The 23,216-nt window shown below is 41.8% G+C and overlaps 1 protein-coding gene across 4 annotated transcripts; it reads right to left on the bottom strand.

Annotated features, from left to right (window-relative positions):
• Window positions 1–1,233: 1,233 nt before the first annotated feature.
• On the bottom strand, window positions 1,234–23,141 carry KLHL15 (kelch like family member 15). 4 transcript variants are annotated; one of them, XM_042866847.1, is made up of 4 exons: window positions 22,828–23,141; window positions 20,708–20,803; window positions 9,991–10,702; window positions 1,234–2,619 (listed from the first exon to the last, which is right to left on the bottom strand). In XM_042866847.1, exons 3-4 carry the CDS (start codon window positions 10,693–10,695, stop codon window positions 1,510–1,512), a joined length of 1,815 nt encoding a protein of 604 aa, XP_042722781.1. In that variant the 5' UTR covers window positions 10,696–10,702; window positions 20,708–20,803; window positions 22,828–23,141; the 3' UTR covers window positions 1,234–1,509. The 4 variants fall into 4 exon arrangements, with proteins under 4 accessions (XP_042722781.1, XP_042722785.1, XP_042722782.1 ...); XM_042866851.1 differs by lacking the exon at window positions 20,708–20,803; XM_042866848.1 differs by lacking the exons at window positions 20,708–20,803; window positions 22,828–23,141 and adding an exon at window positions 19,029–19,136.
• Between the last annotated feature and the right edge of the window lie 75 nt (window positions 23,142–23,216).

Genomic DNA, 23,216 nt, shown 5'->3' on the forward strand with positions numbered 1-23,216 from the left:
GTTTACAACTGCATTTGTTAAAACAAAACAAAAACAAATCCCACAACTTTTACAGTATCAGACCAACTATTGGCTTTTCTAACAAACTTGGTAAGTATTCTCCCTGTAAATCCTGTTTCTCTTAAGCATTTAGCAGTTGTCCTTACACACAACATGCTAACGTCTCTGAAGGAATTCAACTAGATTGTATGTTAGCTGCTCCAAAAGTAATGCCTCCTATTGTATTATGTTGGCTCACAATGTTGGAGGCAGATGGCGGTGGTATAGCAGTAGAAGTTGAACTTTCCCTCCAGTAGTCCACTACATTTTGTCGCCATGTGACAGATGACAGCAGACGGGCAGTCTGGGGAAGTGGGTGTGAAGTGTGTGTGACTGAAATTCCTCCAATAAAACAGGAAACAATTGCACCCACTGACATTCACTGACGCATGCTGAACGTTTCTGTAGATAAACAGTGGATGTGAGCACAGTGAGGCAGCGGGTGGTGCATTTCAGCAGTGCTAAGTGATGTGAAAGACAAGCTATGTTCCAGATGGCTGTACACAGCTGTCACATCATGAAATGAAGAGTGTCTCGATCAGACCACTTGCGTGAATCAGTGAGTTATGACCAGGAATCCAGTGCAAGGCTGAAAGTGACTGTTTTCTGGATCGCATTACTGATAATGAGATTTGCTGTCAAAATTTTGAGTCAGTGTCAAAACAGCAGTTCACAGAGCATGAATTCCTCACAAAAAGTTCAGGATGCAGCCGTCAGCAGGTAAAATGTGTGCACAGTCTTTTGGGATATGAAGGTGGCGATCCTTCTAGATTTCCTGGAAGCCAGATAAACCATCAACTCTGACTGCTCCATCAAAGCGCTGATTAAGCTGAAGGCTTAATCCAGAGCCAGGCTGTAAAAGATCAACAAAAAATACTTTATGACCTTTTGGGGTGTGCTTGGTATGTCTCAAACACTTGCAGTGCAAAGCTGTTGCCATGACAACTAGCTGACAGGTGGGACGTGACACAAACCAAAAAAGAAGACAGCCTTTCTCCTGTAACATAGTAACTCCATGCCCCATACTAGTTTGAAGACTGTGGATCACACTGCCAATCTAGGCTGGACTGTTCCACCACATCCATCGTATTACCTGGATTTGGGGCCTTCTGATTTCCATTTGTTTGAGCCGACGAAAGACAGACTGCACGGACAACATTTTCCTATGATCTATGCCATCAAAGCAGCCGTAGAACAGTGGGTCAACTCCGCTGGTACAGGTTTTCACAAGCACAGCATGCAGGCTCTTGCTCGTTACAGTCGAGAATGCATAGCCCATGGTGGTGACTATGGTGAAAAACAGCATTTTGCAGCCAAGAACTTGCTCAATCAAGTAATGTTACTGTGCTCTTTGTGTATGTCGTAGTTTCCTTGGAAATAAATAGGAGGCATTACTTTCGGAATGATCTACTTTTTTTCTGACAAATAAGATTCAGCTTTTCATATTTCACTGAGGGTGTTTATTCTGTTTCAGCTGCAACGTCTAACGTGTTCCAAAACATATTCAGGGAAGTGCAAGCTGCAGACCTGTAAGCCATCCAGCTTGCAGGGCATCCTTGGGTATTCATCTTCTTTCCACTTGTTTTCCTCTGGATCAAAGGTGAGAATTGAGTCACTGTAATGACCATTGTAACAGAGGCCTCCAAGAACCATTATCTGTTTGTCCAGAACAGCTACACCGTGACCACTCCTACCAATTGGCATAGAAGCCAATATAGTCCACTGATCAGTATCAGGGTCGTAAACCTCTGTAGAGGGACATCCTTGAGATTCAAAGGAAGCCCTGAGGATCACACAGACACCTCCAAAGACATAAAGCTTACCATTGTAAGAAATCATTTTGTGAAAGCATCTTGCATAATTCATTTTGCATTTGTTCTCCCAACAGTTAGTGACCACTTGAGTTCTCCTTGTTCGCTGCTCTACTGTCCCTTCTTTACTGGGATCAAATACACACACTTGCTTAGAAGTTGAAGATGATGTAATTCCACCAGTGATATACAACTTGTTACCCAGCACAGTTCCTTCATGTCCATATTTATTGACTGGATAGGGATCTACAAATTCCCATTTATCTTCAGTAATATCATACCGTTCAGTTGAATAAAAGGTTTCATCCCTGGTTCTCCCAGCCACTGCATAAACGTACCTCCCAATAACTCCAACAGCAAACTCAGAACGCGGGACAGACATGTCTGCCATTCGTAACCAAGTGTTCTGTCTTGGGTCATATCTAAACACTTTGGATGAAGCATGAAACTCACCATCTGGCCCCAGTTCTTCCCCACCTAACAGGAACACAAAGTTATTCACAATGGCAAGGCAGTCTGGTCGTAAAGGTACTTGAGGACCCTCTAGTTCCCACCAGACCCTCGGTTTGTGCAAGAGAAGAATTTTACTGTTTACCATACTGTGTCCTATCATTCCTCTAAACACGGCAGTCTGGGGTTTGGCAGAACGAATTTTGTTCGATTTCATTTCCATCAAAGGCTGCTGGTGAACGCTATGAAAGTAATTCATGGCTTGGTCAACCTCATGTCGCAGCTGCCGGGAGTATCGGTAAAACTCTGATGTTTTTACCTATGAATACATTTAAAAGATATTAAAATTCTGACCAAGAGAAACAATTCAGAAAACCTAAATGGCTATGTGTAATTTAAAAATTATTTTACTTAGTCTAAGTCAGGTGTTCTCAACAGCAATTGCATTCATGTATGAAGGTTTAAGATAACGTACAGTTATTCAAAATCTACAAGGTAGTTTAGTGATTAAAAGCACAGTGGCTAATGTTGTCACTGGAATACTCACACACAAAATTTAAGCAGGGATTACGCACAGGTGAAACGCCCAATCATTATTCCTTCTTCCCAAGAAAGCCTCTTTACACCTTCTGCTTCATCGATGAAATGTCTAAGTTAAAAGCGTACTATTTCCCTGGTTTTTAAAGATATCCTGCACACCCATTCTGTATTTACCTAAGTCCACTCTAGACTGACTTCTAATGAAGTCTCACAACAGAGCCCAAGTAGGTATTCCCAAACACTACACTCTGCTCACAGGACTATTTGTGATGGAAAGGCAAGGTTCAGAATCCCTTCCTTCAGAACACGCTATCACATTTCTCACTCTACAAGGTCCCCTCTCCGTATGTCTCCTCAAGCTAACACATATCTTTAGTACAAGAAGAAAACATATCAATCAATATCCCTTTGCTTGCGCATTTTATTGGTGAATTGTGCAGGTAAGTTTGAACTTCCATCTCCCAAGTGAGCCTTACAACCTTTGTACTACTGCCTAGTTATGACACTCACCTCACTGTCAGTCCTCAATTTGAAGAGCCTGCTCAAATTTTCTTAAAGAACCATTATAAGATTCTACCTACTATCTAAGCTAATTTTGAGTTCCTCCAGCGGCTTCTGCGATGATTCCAAAACACATCCTCTGATTGAAACGTTCCAAACATTTTTATTTGTCTAGCACCAAACAGGTCTTGGATTACCTCCTGCTGTACAGACAGCCTTGTCTCACCACAGCATTCTCACTTATACCATTAAAACAAATTTTAAAAAACCAAACAAACCACAACAAAAACGAAAAGCTAAATATTGCCAAATGCTCAAATCCTCTATCAGATTTTTCACATAAAACTGGACTGCCTTCAAAAGCTCTGTACACCATTAATTCCTACCACCTCCAAAACAAGGACCAGTACTTTAAAAAAATGTCATGCCACTCCAAAATTTCAAAGCAACCACAAGAAAACATGAGAAGATAATGTATTTCAATATCTGTTCCCCACCACTTTGCATTCCCTTTCCCAAGGGACAAAAACCTGTACCACCACCTATATAAGTAGCAGTGGTGTTAATGAGTTTTCATGTATATGAAAAGCAATTTCAGACAGATTCTCAAGACAAGTGAGACAATCTCTTAGTAGGTTACTACTTAACTTGGTAAGGGCACCAATATAAAAGCAAATCCCCAATCTCTTGCCGTGAACCAGTAAGGCAACAAGAAGCAAATACATCTATCAATTAAAAACAACTGTCTCAGACTAAAATATGTAGAGAAGTTACCTACAAGCACAGACCTGAAGAGATATGAGTTCTCAGAATATTGAGAAAAGAAAAACAAGGTGACAATAGACTGTTTATCTGTATTTCTGTGAGAAAACATACCTGGAGGCTTCCTAGCCTTTGCTGTTGGGAAAAAATGCTCTCACCAGCACAATCTCTACCATATACAAACCATACTTCTCCTGAGGCTCAAATGATGGTCTAAGATGAATGCTAGTATATGCCTACATGAGCAAGTAGAGACTGCTCACGTTTGGTTGATATTAACAAACACAATGTAACTGTAGGACAGTTTGTCCACTTTCATATTCACGTGTTTTCTTTGTGAGAGCTTTCAAAATTATGCTAAAGTCCTATTCAGCCCATCGTAAGGAAAATTTCCCATACACCTATACTTTTTAGTAATTTTATAATAATTTGCATGTATGTTCAAAAAATGAAGCAAGCACTGAAACTTAAGTGTTTCATTATTAAAACACAACAGTGGATTTGGCAAGTTTTAGTAAATTAAGAATATGACAGCAAGCCTTCTGTGGGGGAACTGCTGTCTGATACCCAAAATATGCTGAAGGAAAATGCTTAGCATCCAAAATTATGCTTCTGTCATTCCCTGTAACCAAGAAGTAGTTGACCAAGAAATATTTAAGTGCTAATGTACCAATTTTTTTTTCTGTTAAGTTCAAAAGAAGAAGCTCTAAAAGGCTCACGTACCCAATTAGTAGCATATAAAATCAAAGAGAATGCTTATAAGTTTGTTCAAAAAATGTGACACATGGACATATACACTGACTGGGATGAATCTTGAGGTGAAAAAAATGTGCACTGTTAAGAGCACACTATCAGCTCTGAATTGATTAGAAAAATACAAAAGCTTTACAGCATTCTCAGAGTTTAAAGAAAGACTTTTTGTTCTCCTTCCAGTTGATAAAGTTTCATTTGCGATTTTTTTTTCGCATTCTTCCCAATATTTCCCTTCAGTTTTATCTATAAAATCTTCTTAAAGAGGGTCTGATAGGACATAGCATCAATGTAACTGTTACCCAGAGGTGAAATATCTTATTACATCATCTACCAGTTACAGCTATTCAGTCAGACAGGCAGACAACATCATGAATATAATGAAACGCGCCTTTTCGTAAAAAGAGGATTAAAGATAATTAAAAACATCAACCTACATTCATCCCTCAGGTAGCCAACACCAAACACATCAAAGTTTCAACAAAACTGTTGCCATCCACCCAGCCATAGTACATTGGAGCTGGAAAGCATTTTCTTTTGTTCATTTTGTATCAATGAAACACTGCCTTCCCAAAATAAAGCAGCTACTGATCGTTGTCTGTTTTCCTGCAGAACTGCAACAATTGCCAATTGCTCTTCTAGTCCGACTGGCTATAGGTTTAAGAATTTCTCTATCTACATTTTAACAACAGAAGAAGTCAAAATACAAGCCCTTACACTAGTTTCTATCTGAAAAGTGAAGTGGCCCCTGCAAAGCATCAGAGTGTTCTACATTACTCTTTTCTTATTTTTCCCTTTTAACAAATCAGCAAATTACTAAGCAGAAGAAAGGTAATGAAATGCAAGATAAGTTTTCTGTAACAAAGTTTGTCTTCAGTACAGAGCTTACTTTTTTTCCAGCAACCACGTACAAGTATTGCTATATTTTTATTTTTGTTATCTGGTGTTTTAGGGAAAAACCATCCAGAAAGACACTTTTAGTTATCTAGTTAACACATAGCTGATGTTTGAAGTGGGCACTCAAATCTTAACATGTTATTGTCTGGGGTACAAATGAGCCTGGTTCCTTCTATAGAACCAATAAAAACATCAACAACCACAGAATGGCTCAGAATGGAAGATACCTCAAAGCCCACCCAGCCCCAACCCCTGCCGTGGGCAGGGCTGCCCCCACCAGCTCAGCTGCCCAGGGCCCATCCAACCTGGCCTTGAGGCCTCCAGGGATGGGCACCACAGCTTCTTTTCTAAAATTAGTAATTCTGAATATTTAAGTGAAGTAATACAAAGTCAATACACGGAATACAGAAATTATGCTATGTCTTTTCAATGAACAAAGATATTTGCATCAGATTTCTAGAGAGCTTATTCTTCCTCTTCCTTGCAGATAAATAAACAATTGAAATTTGACCGGGGATTATGCTGACTGAAAACTAAGGATTCATCAGCCTTCCTACGGTTCATACTGTTTTCATATCTACTTATCTCTGGCCATATTCAGAACATAATTATAAGCCTGTCAAAAAACATTATCAAACTTTTGACACGCTGACTGAATTTTGAAGTGAAACAGAAAAAGTTAAACATGTCTCTGAAACGGCAACAACCAAAGTCAACCTGCAACCACGTATCAGTATACACAACACTACGGATAAGTTGCTGTATGTAACTTTTCCTTTTTCTAGTCTGGGTCTTTACTTACATGTGGAAACTGGTCAGTACCTGCACAGGACTTGGAAGGGCTATTCTGCAAGAGCTACAAGTGCTTGGCGTTTGTCAGCCTAGCTATAAAAAGATAAAACGACACAGCCTCTATGCAGCAAGGACAATATTGTCAAAATCAGTGTCTCACCAGTTTGTAAAAGGGAACAGCAAGAGAAATTGTCACAGTCAAGCTGAAATGTAACTGCAAAGAACTCTCAGAACAAAACCAGCCATCTGTATGCCAGAACCAAGGTGCTCAGCAAAAGATAAATACTGCTAGCAAGTCTATCCAAGTCAGTGATAAACCTCAGACAAATACAAGTGCAGAGCCCATTTAAGAGAAGTAGAAACCTCTAACCTTAACCACTAGGCACTTCTTGTTCTTAACTTCAGCATATGAAGTTGTAGAAAATATTTGAAGTGATTCACTAAACATGGAGGTGAGAAAAACATCGATAAAAAAGCGCTGAACATCTCTAAAGACAAAATGACAGGGACATAAAATTATAATGCCATCTTTCAAAAATGATGATGTGCTAGTCCAGGAAACCACACACTCAAAGATGGACTAATTAATATGCTTTTCATCCTATCTCTGAAGTACAGGTTGATACTCCCAGTGATTAAGTTTCTGATTTAAACTGGGAATTTATTAATCAGCATGGACTAGTTGTAACCCTACACATAAGGCACTAGAAAAAAAACCCAGTTTTAAGGTCACAGAGTTTTGAAACAACGCTTCATCTGTTCTTATATACAAAAACTAAACGGAAATTAATTAAAATATGCAGGAAAGGCACTACATGCTCACAGTACAGTAACAGACAAACTCAACTTTCCTCAAGCCCTGCAGAGCTCAGGATAGGTTTCAAATAAGACAGATGTAACATGCACAGTGGAACGCGTGCTTCCTAGCCATAAACCTCTCCTTTTTTTTTTACCAACAATTTCCTCAAACCCTTCCATTTTCCTCATCCATTTACATTAAGGGCCAAGCAACAACAGAAGTACCTATTCCTACCTCAGAGGCAGTTCCAGGCAGTTCAGAGCAAGCACACAGGCTACACTTTCCCTTGTGCATCTCAGTCTTGAGGTATTAACCCAGTCACTCATCACTTCCCTTTGAAAAATACAAGCCATCCCACTCAGATTGTAAATCTCTCTTAAAACTGCTGTAAGAAACAAAATGGCTTAAGATGCACAAAGTATTCGCTCTGTGACATGGAAAATTAAGTTATGTAAGTTATTTATGTCTCAGGATAATGCCAGGCATCTTAGAAATGCCTATTAGAAAGATTACATAAGAATACATATGACAAGTCAGTGACTGTATTGTGAATGCTGAATTTGCTCAACTGTAAGAGTCAGCCTCAGACTGTATTTGGTACATTCACACAGGATTTTACCCTGTGCTTCAGCGAAGGATAAATTTTTACCTGTTCTGCAATCTCCAGAAAAGCACAGTTCCCAGTATTTTCCCCTTCCTACACAAAGGAACGTGTTTCCTTCAAGTTACTGACAGAACAGTTAACAAACATGCTCTTTTATTAAATAAAGAAAAATTTTAAAGCTCGGTGATATTATTATGTTTGCTTCAACCGCAGATGTCTTTTGTCACTGGTTATAATGAGTTACTCAGCACTCTCCAGACAGGTCAAAAAAAACATTCTTAGCTGCAGTGGTGAATGACATCCATGTTTAGCCCTTCTTCCCTCTGCTTAACATAGCACAGTCCCACAATAGAAATTTGACTGGTTTTGTTCCACTGTCGCATACAATTAACAGATAGGGCATTCACCAAAAAAAAATACTTTTACAGGTGACTATGTAGCCTGGGATGCTGAAAAAGACATCTCTCCTTTAGTTTAGCTGCTTGTAGCTGTCAAGAAAAAATTGCAAGAAGCAATGCATGCAGAATAGATATCAGTGATACTAAACCAACTTCAGAAGTTAAACCTAAATAGAAGCCTAAAAAAGCACAACACACATTTTTCACTTGTGTTTGCAGAAAATTACGCTGAAGACAGTTTGATACTTGAACTCCTATCCCAAAAACTCAAAGAGCTGAAATAGACTCTTTCACATGTATTTTAACCTATGTGATTGACTATAAGAATATCTGGTGATATCAGTTTTCCTAAGGAAGACCTTAAACTATGCAATGAAGTAGAAGTTATATTACAAGCAAGACACTACACAGCATCTTGCAGATTCCAGCTCTTACAAGCTGGAATCATTTTTAACCTGATATAAACATCACATTAGTGTTCTAAAACAATTCTAGGTAATTAGATTTATTTTATGTCCATAGGCTAATATAGGCTTGTCAATATAAGTTACGTATTAAGTCTACTCAATCCACACACACACAAAACAATAAAAAAAATGTAATAATTCAGTCTGAAATTATTAATAGTTTTTATAATTTATAATACAGTCTTATCTGTATATAGATACCAAAGTAAAAATGTAAGAGAAAATAATGGTAAGAAGCCCAACAAAATACACAGGGAGTTAAATCCTACTAATTCACTGAGAGGTGAAAAATACAGAATTTAAAAGTTCATCTGAACACACAAGATTAATAACAATGACATAACATAATAGCACAAGCTGAAGAACTCCTAACTTGAATACCCTTTCAGTTACTAGCCTGTGAGAGCTGCTTACAAGCTTTGAGTTCTCTACCCACATCAAATGTTCCCGAGTTTCTCAGGAACTAGAGAGCAACATTTTTTGTCTATTCTTCAACAGAGCAGTGGAAAAAGCAAGTTCTCATTTAACCTCTTAAAACATACAATCATTAGTTGAATTTTTTGTCACCTCTTACAAAGACTCCTCTGATATTTCAAGTAAGTCGTTACATTTCACACTGTCAATCACTTTTGACTGTATGATATGCCTTGAGTAAAATCACATGGACGTGGAACTTTGCAGGATCGGGGCTTACTCCTAACTGCTGTGTAATAGCACGAGTACTGAAGATACAATAAAAACAAAAACACTGCAGATTTAACAGCAGATGTCAGTTTTCATTTGTAAAGAAGAAAAATGTACTTAAAACACACAAAATCTACAGTGAGCACGTTTTGATTATATCAGTAACATTTGTCACAACGTATGCTCTACAAAATCTCTGGGAAGCAAGAAACAACTTGCAGAAAACAGAAAGAATGACTGAAATAAAACCAGATACAAGCGACCTTATCTTAAAATGTCTTTTCATATGAAGTTACTTCAACACATATATTACAACCTACCTGTTCTCCAGCCACTGTACATACTATTGCCTAACAATCAGGTGGCAGTACTTATAGATGTTTGTTTTCTACGGGTCTACTGTTCCTCCTAACAGGACTGGGAATCCTACTTGTTTAATGGTACGTTGCCCTAGCTAAATGATGAATTCTGCCTACTGCTTTTCAAATGCACCAACCTTCTCAAAAACACTGGATGGTGTCATCAAACAAAACCTGATGTTCTGAATGATGGTGTCCGTATGCCTCCAGCGTCTTCTATCATGGCGCAGCCAGGCCTGAACAGCTTCATACAGCTCTATCTCTGGAAACCTGCTCAGATGATCATTATCCAAGTAAGACATGAGCTTTTCAAAGCTCAGATATGAAAGGAAGTCAGGTCTGGACATGAGCGGCACAAAATTCTCTAGCAGGAAAGAGTCTAATTTTTCCCTGACTCCTTCGATGTTTACACCAAAATCATCCAGAAGTCTCATGATTTCTGCACAGTTTTCTAGGCAGATTTTAGCTAGGAGAAAAGAGCAGCAAAATTTTACCACCTCTATAAGCTGGACGTACATGGCAGCCTGAAGGATTTCGTGAACAGTGTTCATACTCAGTTCAATAGTTCCATAATACATGAATTGGAGGACATGACTGAAGCCTGTAGCTGTCAGACCTTTCAAATGGATTTTGTCCTGATCTCGTTCCCGCATGTCAGCTGTGAACATAATCCTGAAGTAATCACTCTGGGTGGCAAGCAGTGCTTTATGGGCCTGAAATTGGTGGTCTTCAATGACAAGTGTGACATCAAGAAGCAATCCCTCCTCATACAGTGCTCTGAATCCAGCAGAGACACTGGTGTCATGGATGGAGGAGCTAAACCCTTCCACGTCCCCTGCCATGAATCACCTGAAGAAAAAATAAAATAAAAATAAAAATAAATTATTTCTAGTATTGAACACATCACAAGCTCTTTCTGACCAGATAAATGCAAACAGAAGTTACTTTCATCAAGACTTAGAAGTCTTCCCCATCCTTCTTGTCTTCTGTTCAGCTGAAAAATTAACTTGAGATTTAAAACTGAAACTTCAATTATTTCCCACCCCAAAATATTCTCCATTTAAAGGTAATGAATGTGAATAACTATGAGATAACACCAAAATGATTCCCCATTTCAAACTACTCAGAGGTTAGGATAATGCATAAACGATGCCAACTTCTCCACTGTTTTCTCCCTCCTCTCCTCTATCTTTCCATAGTTATCTCAGGAAAGTAATGAAACACCCCATCTTGAGTATCAAAGGTTTAACAAAGGAAGCAGAACTTTCTTCACTTCAGAAACAAACTCCAGAAGGCCCATACAAAACACAATCTCCTCCCAAAATGTAGTATTTTTTAAAATGTGTGTTAGTTTACTCATAAATTATTGCAAGGAAACAGAACAGAGAGATATTATTCAAGTTTCTGTCCCGTCTTTCTCAGAACACTACAGTCCAGTATTTCCATTTCTTATTCTCAGCATTATTTATGAAATGAGATTTATAAACTGCTGGACACTAAAGCCATAGGAAGCACTAACAGGATTACATGATAATAAATAATATTTTACGTACGGAGTTTGGCGAAGCTTAAGTGTTTATTAAGCATATGAATATTAATAAACATATAGCGCTGCTTCTGTGCAAGCTAGAGTCAACTGCAAATAAGCAAAAAAAAACACAACAAAAAACAAAACAAGACAACAAAAACAAACGAAACACAAAACCATCCCAATGCCCTGTTAAGGAAACTAAATATTCAGTGAAAAAAAGCTGCATCAAAAACTACTCCAAATACAAGAACTTCTCAACATCTTGCACCCAGTGTCTAGCTGAAGGGCAGCTCCATTAAAAAGTCTGAACTAAACCAACAGTTTATGATCATTCCCCACAGCAACTGTTCACTCCACTCCCCCCTATCTGTCATTCTGGAATCTGAGCTCCTCCTGTCTACTCTGTGCATTTTTTGGTGTTTCTTGGACTGTTCTGGAAAATCCATTCAACTCATAAATAAACCTGACAGAAAATAAACTGTGAGGAACAGAAAATACAGAGTCTGGCAGCAGAACAGATGTGATGCAAAAGGCAGGACGTCACAAATTAGCAGGAAATTAGCAGGAGGGTAACACCCTCCCCTTTTGGCATTAATAATCCATTACAAGTGGCTCAGCCATTTTTATCTTCACCCCACTTTGAATCACACTGGAGAATTCACTCAGACTGCTATTTGTGCATTTAATTACTTAACTCTGACATTCCCATGACTGTTAACAATTGGAAGCAGTACCGTACTGATACTGTTGGTCCACACGCAAAGCCAAGTACCATTAAGATCAATACATGTAACAAACTGTTAATTTTCACGGCAACAGAGTGTTAAAACAGAGCATGGACGCTGAGTTGGCCGAGGTTTCGCAACTTCAGAAAGCAGTTATTGCGTTGTAGCCAGCTTCCTCAGTTCTACCTGCTGCCATTGTAACTGATGCGTATTTGATTGGACTCCATAAGCTGACAGCAGAACTGTCAGGAGCGTACATGAAAACTGAGGCTTGACAAGAAAACTCAAACTCCTCAAGGTTAGGGCAGGAGCAAGAGACAAAGCTGTCAAGCCAATCACTTTGCCAACAGTATCCATGGTAGCACACTCCCCTCAATGTCCCTGAAGATGGAAAATTCAAACTGCTCTAGAACTACGTGTTTTGAGTCCCTTGCTCCTGAATACAGCATATCCCTACCAGAAAGGAAAAAAATCATCAAACCCTTCTTTTCTTAGTTGTTAATCATTCTTGTATAAAAGCAGGCAATTATCTATCTCAAGAAATAGCTATCTCAAAAAGAAGCAACAAAGCGATGAGGAAGCATAAAGCTTGTGCTTCCCAATAGGATTTATGATACCAAATACAAGACAAGCAGTAATATTAGCATTTTTTTCTTTCATTAGAACATCTATAATACCCTCCTTCCACTCCCTGCTCTCTGATGTTGAGCTCACACTTCAATCTTTTCTCCTTATGAAATTTAATGGTCACTTGGCTTTTAACACCACCTCCCCATTTCCATAAAATACTCAGCAATGTGAGACAACTACTTCTCAGTTTAGTTTGAAATTGAACCAGGGGCCCAATGGTGGACAAGATTCTCAGACAGTACAACTGAGTAACATACATTTCCCCAGGAGACCAACCAAGCTGTGTACCTCAGTTCCAACTCCAAGATGAACCGAGGTGACAGGACAAAAGGACAGGACATAGCTGGAATTTGCAAATGTTAGATGTGAACAGACTAACAGAGGAATATATATTAAAAAGACCAAAAAAAGCAAGATATGATAATCTGGAAGTAACGGGATCTCTGACCACATTGGCTTATTTGGCTCATGCAGGTCCAAATCTCAAGGAAAGGATTTCTTCAAAACAGAACACATTACTGCATACAGAAGGATCATAACAGTACCAAGAACCTCCAAAAGACATGCTGGGGTCTTTTCCCTTGACTTGAAAAAGACTATTACATTATATGTACTCTACAAATAAAAAGAAAGAAACTTGGGGCTTTAAAAGAACACTTAGACCACCCTCAATGACATGAGGAGTTGGCAAGCGAAGGTAAGCAGAGACAAATCTTAGAAGGCAAAAGCACCAACTCCAGAGAACCACTTCCAAAGTTTCTTTTAAGCACAAAAACAAATGAGCATGTCATGAAACCTCCAACGCAGCATCAGACAGCTTTGGGCAGCCAGTTCAGAGCAAGGGGCTCAGACCACACAGGTCCACTCCAACTTCAGCCGTCCTGTCATCACACTGCTTTTAAAGCAACTGCACTGATTTTTATTTGATAAAAATTCTGTTAAAAAGGCAAAAAAAACCAACATCAGAAATAAACAATTATCATCCAAATTTTCAATGTATCAACAAAGTAAGGAGGTAGGAATCACCAAAATGTGTTAAATAAATAAAGACAGCATCGAGGGAGCACTTCTTAGGCTCCAATTTCTACATGTCCCTGAAAGCGATTACTTGGTAAAAAACATATTAAAACAGGAAGTCAGATACAAAACTCTTCAACAGAGGCAGGTAATCAACACTCTGAAATTATTATTTCAGAATGTTTCAAAAACTATTAAGTTTTAAGTCATTTAATTCTTCTTTTCACATCTCCTGTATTATTTTCAGTAAATCCGCATTTTCCAATACTAAAATATGTTTCATCACACACATCAAACTGCATTTAATGGATTACTTAAGAAGAGCCAAAAATTATAAGACTTCTTCAAAACTCATCTAAAGTTCCAGAATTTTACAAGCAACATGGGAAAGAATACTCATCTCCCTCTATTAAATGAGTAAATTCTCCTTTACTGTTACTAACCCATACACTGTATCAGAAGTTATAGTTTTCTTCACAATACAAAAATGTATCGGGCAGCATATTTATTTTAACAAGGGGTTAAAATAGTAGAGAGACTGAAAGACTTAACAGTTAAATGCCTATTATGACCAAGTGGGAGAACTCCTCATTTCTAAAGCTAGCACACTAAGTCAAAAGCAAATGGCACTGCGGCCATTTGAATAACAGGAAAGCACAACAAAATACTCACAAATAAAGCCATTTTTCTAAAGCAGAGCTATCTTCATTCCTCCCACACACTTTCAATCTCAGATGTAATTCTATGAGCTATTCAAATGCTGCAGCTTATTTCCCTGAAGATAATAATGTAACATTTTTTCCCCTATTTTCAATAAAAATGCAAAATTCAAGAGTTACAGCTTTTTCCACCCGTGCAAATCACAATGGCTCACTTGATTTGAAGGAAGACGTAGCCCACGGTAGTCTGTAAGAAAACTGGAACAAAAAGAAAATCCAACCTACAAACAATAAAGGGGGAAATAAAAAATCCCAAGTTGGCGTTCTGCATTGTCCTGCGCATACTGGAGCTGATGGGTATAATGCAGTACAGGAAGGAAGATTCTCTGCTGGAAGAAAAAAACAATGAGAAATACTCTTAACCTTATTCGCTTTTCCTGACATTTCTTTCTCTTCGTTACAGCATCTACTCTGCCATGAGTGTAAAAGCTCCTTCTTGGAACATCGATTTCTCATCTTTATTCTGCAGTTGTAATAGAAGTCTGAAAACCCTGTTCCAGACTATTTTTCTTGCCAAACAAAAAGAAGCTTCTTTACTCAGAGTGTCTGAGGCTTAGAGCAGAAGAGAGGGAGCCTCAATGCACAAGCTACTGAGGATGAAGTTAGGAAATACTCATTTGTGGTTTATGCCTTGCTTGAGAATCTACCCAAAAGTACAATTTCCCTAGGGGCGAAAAGAAAAATAAAATGCACTGCAAGAAGTATCTACATGTATGCAAGCTCGCATGAACTTTCTGGGGATAGAAATGTGTTGTTCTGGTAAAGCAGTAATATATTCCAGCACAGCATCTGAAAGGCAGATTTTTGCTGATCCTTCATATCTCACTTGTGATGCTGAGACAGAACTGGCCACCTTATAAAACACTACTTGGTTCGTTCTACCTGCCTCCTGGAAATTCCAAGAAAGCATCTACATGAGCACAGCTTTTTCACCGAATAGTACCTACAGATTAGACAAAATATATTTCACCAGACATACAGAGCAGTGCTTTCATATCACAGTACTAAAACAGAGCTTAAAACCCCCAAATCTCTTCCATCTATCCCATTCCTTTCATCCATCAAATGGAGGCATTTCAATGCAAATTTTAAAGCTGGTACATATGCTTTCTGTAGCATCACACACAGCAAAAGCTGGTTTGAGCTCATGTCTTTGACCCGAACACGGTTTCAAGTGACACTTTCCTGCACTAACAGGACATATCTCCATGGTCAAATTTCACACATATGTATCAAAATGCTAAACATACAAACAAGACATTTCCAATTGCTCAAACTCACCACCAGGCCTTTGAATGCAGCTAGATACACCATTAGTGTATTAACATGTTTATGCAATACATGTATCCCCACAAATTTAAATCTCTCTTTACATGGTTTGACACTGAACTATTAAACTTTGGCTAAGCCATCATTTTTCCTCACAATTCTCCACTGACAGCAACAGTAGGAATGACCTAGAAGTAAGTAAGATCAATAACCATTGGCTATCAAAACTTTCCATTCCTGAAATAACTGCAGATGAGGAAACAATAAGTAAATAATAACCACTTTTCTGCATATGTAAAATCCTTCATAATTAATATGCTAAGCCTTGGGAACAATTACTCTTAAATCCATCGACACTATCTGGTAGCTTCACTCTGCAGACTTCCCACAGCCCGAGGTGAGGGTTCCCAAAGCACCAGGCTGCTCCAGAAGCAGGGAGCTGAGCAGAAGCATCATGCTGCCACGGCTCTAGAAGCTAACTCTTGGGTTCTCCTGCAAACTACCCACTGCACAAAGGATTTCTCTTACTGGCACGCATCAGATGCTGACCGCTCCTCTTACAACTTTTACTGATGCTGCTACCTGCAAGCAATCTGCACCAGCTCATAACAGCTGTGGCACTTCTGCAATGCATCAGTTGCCTGCGAGGTCGCTGTGGTTATGCTGGAAGTATCATCAGAACTAGTGTGACCAAGCATACTACAACTCTAAACAGACTGTCTCAGCACAGCTTGGTTATACGTCACACTGGAAGTGTACTGTGGCTGCCTTCACAGAGTACCTACCATACTATTTGTGTTTCCTTTTGAAAACACCTCTAACCCAAAGCACACGTGCTGCTGCATGCATTCACAATGGACAACTTTTCAACCCATACTACTTGCTGTTCCTAAAAATTGCCATCATAGCCCGATTTAGTCTTTCTGTGCAGAAAGATACAAATGTAACAAGCACAAAAAAAAGAAATCAGAACCATTTTGTTTTAAAATACTGATGTAGAGCATAGGTTTCACATACACTGAATTTAGATGAATACTGGAAGATTTTATGTCAGAAAGTTCTCATTTTACAACAGTAGCCACCAGAGAACAAAATGTGCTCCCCCAATGAGCTCCTAAATCAAGTCCTGCGATGATCATCAAAAGGACTATGATGAAAGTACATGCCTCACAAACTTTTTAAAATGCTGCCAGACATATGCAGCAGCTGTAGCTGCTTGACCAGTTTAGCCTCACCAAGTTTCAATCTCATAAATTAACAGTATGGAGGTATACACCAGTTTCTCGTACCATTAGGTGCATTAAGTGGATGACGTAAGTGCACTTGACAGACATCAAAACAGCTATGAACCATTTGACTAAAAAATCAGTGCAGTTCTACCTGTACATAAAACCACGCTACTTGCAAGGAGCAAGCTCAGCCCAATCTTGGTCGAGTTACATTTACTGATGCCAGGAACCCAGTCTGAAATATTTTTAACACAACCTTAAGAATCTACAAGAAAAACTTGCATTGCTAGTATATAAGAGGTAAACGATGGCAGTGATGAAAATAACACATTTGCCACTGCTCTTAAAGACAGGACCCTAAGTGTCAGCATTCTTTGTTATATATATTTGCATCTTATATCATAACTTTATCAAATGCCAGGATTATTAATAACCACTGATTTTCTCACTGCAAAGATACTCATTAAGAAAACTATGCTGTAAAAATCTAATTATATTTGTTTACAGGAGTGTTTGGGCTTTAACAGTACAATAAACGTATTAATAAATGGTAAGGAGCAGGCAGTGATATTGTAGTAAAAATAATTCTAGCTGTCAATGCTTTAGGATAATTTAGTAGTCCTCTGAGAAAATACAACTGAAAAGATCATGCCCTTTGTCCAAGGCATGGCATTCAACTACACTGCCAAACACCAACTTCATTTGTCAGAAAGACAGAAAGCTTCTGCAGACTGGCAGCTCCATAGATGAATAAGACCCAGTACCTCCAGGGTGAGCCCAGCAATGACCTGGCCCGCTCTGCCTGCTGAAAGGCAAATCAGCACGTGTATATCCATAGCAGCCATAGGATGTAATTAAGGAAAGTGAAAGGAGATGAGTGACAGTGGGAAAGTTTATAGGACTTGTGGTGGAAATTAAACTCATGGGGCTGGATGTTGGGAGGAACAACAGAAATGATGCTGACACGTGGTGGTGTGCTGAAGGGACTCGAGTTTGAATTGGGGCAATGGCGGTGGAAGCGCCGGGTTACATCTGAGGAACATCTCTACGACACGGCAAAGACAAGAACATGCACATTGCTGCAGCGCTGCCTTTTTAATCGAGGAACAGTTTGATGGCTACGATGATCTTTTTAGAGAAAAGGAAAAAAAAACCACACCGTGTTTTTGTGCAACATTTACGTGTTAACCAACCTAAGCCAAAGCACCCCAGCACCAACCCTGAGCAGCTGCCCGCTCCTTCTACCTACAACTACTATTCCGAACGCTGCGGCCGGCACCATGTGACTGACCTACTTTCGCTCGCCCACCGACGCGCACACACCGGCCCGCAGCGCGGGAGCTGCCCCGAGGAGGACTGCGGCTGGGAGCCTTCAGCGGCCGCCCCAGGCCCCGCAAGGCTCTCCCGCGGAGGGCGGACCGACGAGGGGTTAAAGCGGGAGGCCCGGGGGCGGCTACACCTACCTGCGGGCGGCAGCGGTGCCGGGGCCGCGGCTCCTCCCGTCGAGCCGGCAGAAAGGGAGCTCGCGTGGAGCATAAAGCCAGAGGCGGCGGGCCGCGCCTGGGGGCCGAGCAGAGGGGCAGCGGCCGAGGCACGACCGAGAGGAGGAGGAGACGGAGGAAGGGGGGACCCTGGACTTCCTCCTCCCCGCCGCCCGCGGTCGGGGGAGCCGCCCCCCGCCGCGCCGCCCGCGCACCGTCGCTCCCAGCCCGGCCCAGCAGGGCCCGGCCTCGCCCCCGGGGTCCCGCCCGGCCGCCCGCCCGCCGCCGCGTTACCTTCGGCGCTGCCCAGAGAGGCCGCCGGCGCCATGTTCCCCCTCCGCGGGCGCCCCGCGCTGCCCGTCACTTCCGCCGCCACCTGCGGGCCCGGGACGGCGGCCGGCGGCGGGAGGCCGCGCCCCGAGCGGCAGACGCTGCGCCGCCTTCGCCCGGTCCGGTCCCGCGCGTTTATCCCCGCCCGGTGGCGTTCCCATACCAGCCAGGCATCGGCCAGGCCGCATCCGTCGGCCGCGGGGATCCCGGGCGGATGATCCCCCGGAGAGGGAAAGGCTCTCACCGGGGACCGGGAGCGGCCGCCGCTGGGGATCGGGAATGCGGTTCCAAGGAGCGTCATCTGCTTGGCTCGTCCGCAGGCGGCTGCAGGGCTGGCCGCGTCGTCTCGTCCTCCCGCTCGCTGCGGCCCCTTTCAGCTCCCGCACCGCAGTTCCCACTCGCCTCGGGCGGCAGCGCGGCGGGTACAGAAGCCGTACGGAAACCCGCTCCGAGCGGCAGCGGCCCCTGTCAGCAGCCGGCTGAACTCCTCCCCCTCGCACCTGGCAGCGACGGGCGCTGCAGCTGACCCCGGCCGCCTCCTCGTCACACGCAGCCTTGCCAGCCGCTGTGGGAACCAGGTCACAGAGCCAGGCGGGTCAGGGCCGCCAGCTACGGCTGCTCGGCACAGCCGCGAGCAACGAACTGCACGCAGCTCCCGGCCCTGAGCGGAGCTCTGCCTTAGCCCAAGCTTCCCCTCCTTGCTTTCTGTAGCTTGTCGCTGGCTGGCAAAAGGTAAAGAGGTAAAACAATCCAACAACAACCTCCTCATGTACTTCATGTACATCACAGAATGTCCTGACACTATACAAAACTACTGTCCTTTGGGCTGTCCCTGCCTTCTTCAAACTATTCACAGCCTGCTACGTATCTCCTATGTCACTCACTGCTTTAAATAACAGGCTGTGCTCTGCCATCCTCTCCCCATTTATTGCTGTTCCCATCCCCTTCGCTGTCTATTTTCAGTTGCTCATTACCACCCCCACCCCATTCTTGGTTTCTAAAACAACAGCACAATTCCTCTATGACTGCCACCCCCAATCTGAACGTCTATCCCACCTCTTACTGCTTCACACAATGAATCTGCTGTTGCATGCACAGCTTCACAAAAAACTACCCACTGCTATTCCCACTCTGTTAACTGACCTCCCACGGCTCCCACATAGCCTACTTACTCCACACCACAAACAGCCTGCTCCCATTCACTGACTCCTCCATACCGGTGACCTGACCTCTCTCTGCTCAGTCAGATTCATACCATTCCACCTCCCTCGCTTAACTCGTACAGTAAATTTGCCCCATTTCCCCAGTTGCTGTTTCAAAACCTGTTACTCGTGCAATCAAGATGATATAACCAACCATTATCAAAGCAGCTACCATTCCTATCTAAGTCCCAAAGGAAAGACACGGAATCAAATGATCTTTCAAATGATCAAATGCGTTGGAAGCGCCCTTTAAAGGACATCTGGTCCAACTCCCCTGCAACGAACACGGACACCTACAGCTACATCAATTGCTCAGAGCCCCATCCAGCCTCACCTTCACTGTCCCCAGGGATGGGATATCCACCAGCTCTCTGGGCTGGGCAATTTGTTTCAGTGCTTCACTACCCCTATCATAAAAAGCTTTTTTCTTATACCCAACCTAATCTCCCTTTATAGTTTAAAACCATTTTCCTTTTTCCTATAACAGACCCTGCAAAACAGTCTGTCCAAAATGCTTTCCTTTACACACTGGGTCTATCTTCTGATATACCAAACACACTGACGTCTCGTGATTTGGCAAAGAGAACCTAGAGCAGAAAATCTATTTTTCATGCACAGAATCAACACAACAAAACATCATACATCCCTCTGCACTCTGCAGATTTTCAACCTGCGTAGGTCAATAAGGGTAAAAAGACTGGCAGGGCTGTTTTGGCTTTACCTGACTGTCATTTTGCTGTTTGCAGTTTGTGGTAAGCTGAGGCGTAAGGTGATCTTCAGGTCTCTTCAATACACTGCCACAAAAGCGGATTCAAACCTACCCCCCAAAAAACACCAAAAAACAACAAATAAACAAAAACATCCATCAGCTGTGACATACTTATTCCCAGCATTTAAGAGCACAAAAAAAGTGACTCCTCCATACAGAAAATTTACCTGTACTGAAAAACTCAAACTTAATAACGATTCAATCTCCTAACTAAAACTACAGCGCTGTTAAACTTTACTACTAGGCCCTAGACAGTAACCAGTCTTCAGCTTTGCGTTTTTCTTCGTGCTACAATTATCCAGTACAGTAAATCAAAATATTAAGATAGAATATGTAAAGTAGACAATTTTATTGTTCAAATAGAAATGATAGTGTATTTCTTCAGATTTCTGACAGAATTCTTGGGAAGGAGTAAATCATTTCTACAGGCTGCTGCAAATGTAACAACTGTTTCTATAATCCCATACTGCACTGCATTATTGCATAATTACAACAAGTAAGTACCTACAGAATCCAGTATTTTCAGCTCATTTTCATCAGTGATCATACATGCCTCATGCTGAGGCAACCACATTCAAGTATTGCATCATATTCTCCATGCTTGCTTTGTATGTCTTGGTCGTAAGCATATATGGTTTTCTCAGAAGCAAAGCATTTTATATAAAAATTGTATAACATCACGTAGTCCAACAGAAGATTAGAAATGAAAATTTATTTTCAAGACCAATGTGCAAAATTATTTGGTAGGAAGACGAAATATATTTTGTTATTAGCAACATCATTACTGTATTGTTTCTTACCACGTTCTTGTATTCTTTCCTTCGAAACAAGAATGCTGGCAATGCATTTGCTATTGTATATCAGGAAATACTATCAGGAAAGAATGGAAATGGCATTTGTGGAAGTGGGAAGTGACATATCTGGTTAAACCAGGCATACTGGTTTGGCACACATTTCCATCATCATGTTCCAATCATATTGCTGGGTGCCTGGGAATTATTGCCTTGACATAAGCAGTCAGGCAAAATCTGGAAAGCTCCACACTTTCTAGTGGGCAAAAAACACTGCTGATTAATATGAATGTACGTGACACAGATGGTTACTAGTATTGAAAGCAGTTGCTCTGATCATAGGGGAAATTTTGTTAGCAACAATGTCTTCTAAGCCTGTAAGGTGTTTCCACAGAGGAGGAATCAGTTCAGTTCCCCACAGGGGAGAGTTGTGAATTTGGCTCTTAGTCTCTAAACTGGCTGTCATCAGTGGATTAGGGATTTTACTTGATTTTTAAGGAAAAACCTCACCTGACTCTTAAAACAACAGGTGCTAGCTGTCTGGAATCAAAGACTGAAGCTGCTTGTGTCTTCGGGCTGTATACAGCACTCAGCCTACAGAGGACACACTAACATGCCAACTGAAATTAACTTTCCACAAACTACATGGCCAACCATACCTACGTTTGTCAATGGACAACTGTTAAATTTCTGTACTGGTTCCATTACAGTCAATATGTAATTAGAACTAACACTTTGGAGCAAGTAGGTCCTGAAATGTTATCAGCACCACTGATCTGAGCCTAATATTTTAAATGGCCACTTCTCCTCAAATACCATTATTTCCATTTTAGGTACCAGACAAAACTGCTGGTAAGTCATATCACTTACAGATACGTTCATTTCAGGGGAAAAAAAACCAACCCTACAAATTAGTTGCTTTGTGTTCTGCTTTTTTTTGTTATCTTTTCTGTCAGAAAAACTCTTTGTCCAGATAGAGCACAAGTGTTGCAATCCACTGAAACATCCCTCTGTGCCATTTTCTGAATCTGCTTATGGTAATTTCAAAGCCTGCAGTGGATCTCTATGGATGCTGCTGAGTTCAACCAAAGATTCACGAAGGGAAAGACTGATGGCCAGCAGAGATGACTAACATACGTACAGTGGCCTTTACCATTAGTGCCAATAAGCTGATGGCCACCAAACCAGAGATGCTCACTTCCAGTACATACAGTCGCACACCGCTTTAACTTCACCCCCATCTCCTTTCTGCACCACATCCCTCAAACACCCGCAACACACCTACGTTTCCATGCTGTTAGATACGCATCGACAAGCGCCGACGTCCTCACAGCCACAAGCACGGGCCGAAGCCTCCTGGCTTGGGGCGTCTCCCAACCAGGCCGTGCCTCATGCCGATCCTCCCACCGCAGTTACTCCGACACTTTACAGGCAGCGGCGGCAGGCGGTGACCCCGCGCCCGGCCAGCCCGCCGTTCTGAGAGATAGCCCTCCGTCCCGCAGGCACACGTGGAGGCACCGATGCCCCCGGCAGCCGTTACCGAGAGCCTCATACAAATCACCCGCACCGACCCGCCACCGTTACCCCGCGGCGGGCGCAAGGCGCACGCGCGCTGCCGCCGCGCACGCCCGCGCTCCCGCACGCCCGCGCATGCGCACGTCCTCGCTTCC

This window comes from Lagopus leucura, unplaced genomic scaffold (genome assembly GCF_019238085.1).
Source record: "Lagopus leucura isolate 7727_CA_CO unplaced genomic scaffold, USGS_WTPT01 Super-Scaffold_100001, whole genome shotgun sequence".
In the NCBI taxonomy this organism is placed as follows: Eukaryota; Metazoa; Chordata; class Aves; order Galliformes; family Phasianidae; genus Lagopus; species Lagopus leucura.

Coding starts and splice junctions, on each gene's coding strand:
- KLHL15 (XM_042866851.1), bottom strand. CDS start 10,695: ATGGCAGGGGACGTGGAAGGGTTTAGCTCCTCCATCCATGACACCAGT. Junction 2,620..9,990: donor CATCCAGTGTTTTTGAGAAG/GTTGGTGCATTT, acceptor ATGTATTCATAG/GTAAAAACATCAGAGTTTTA.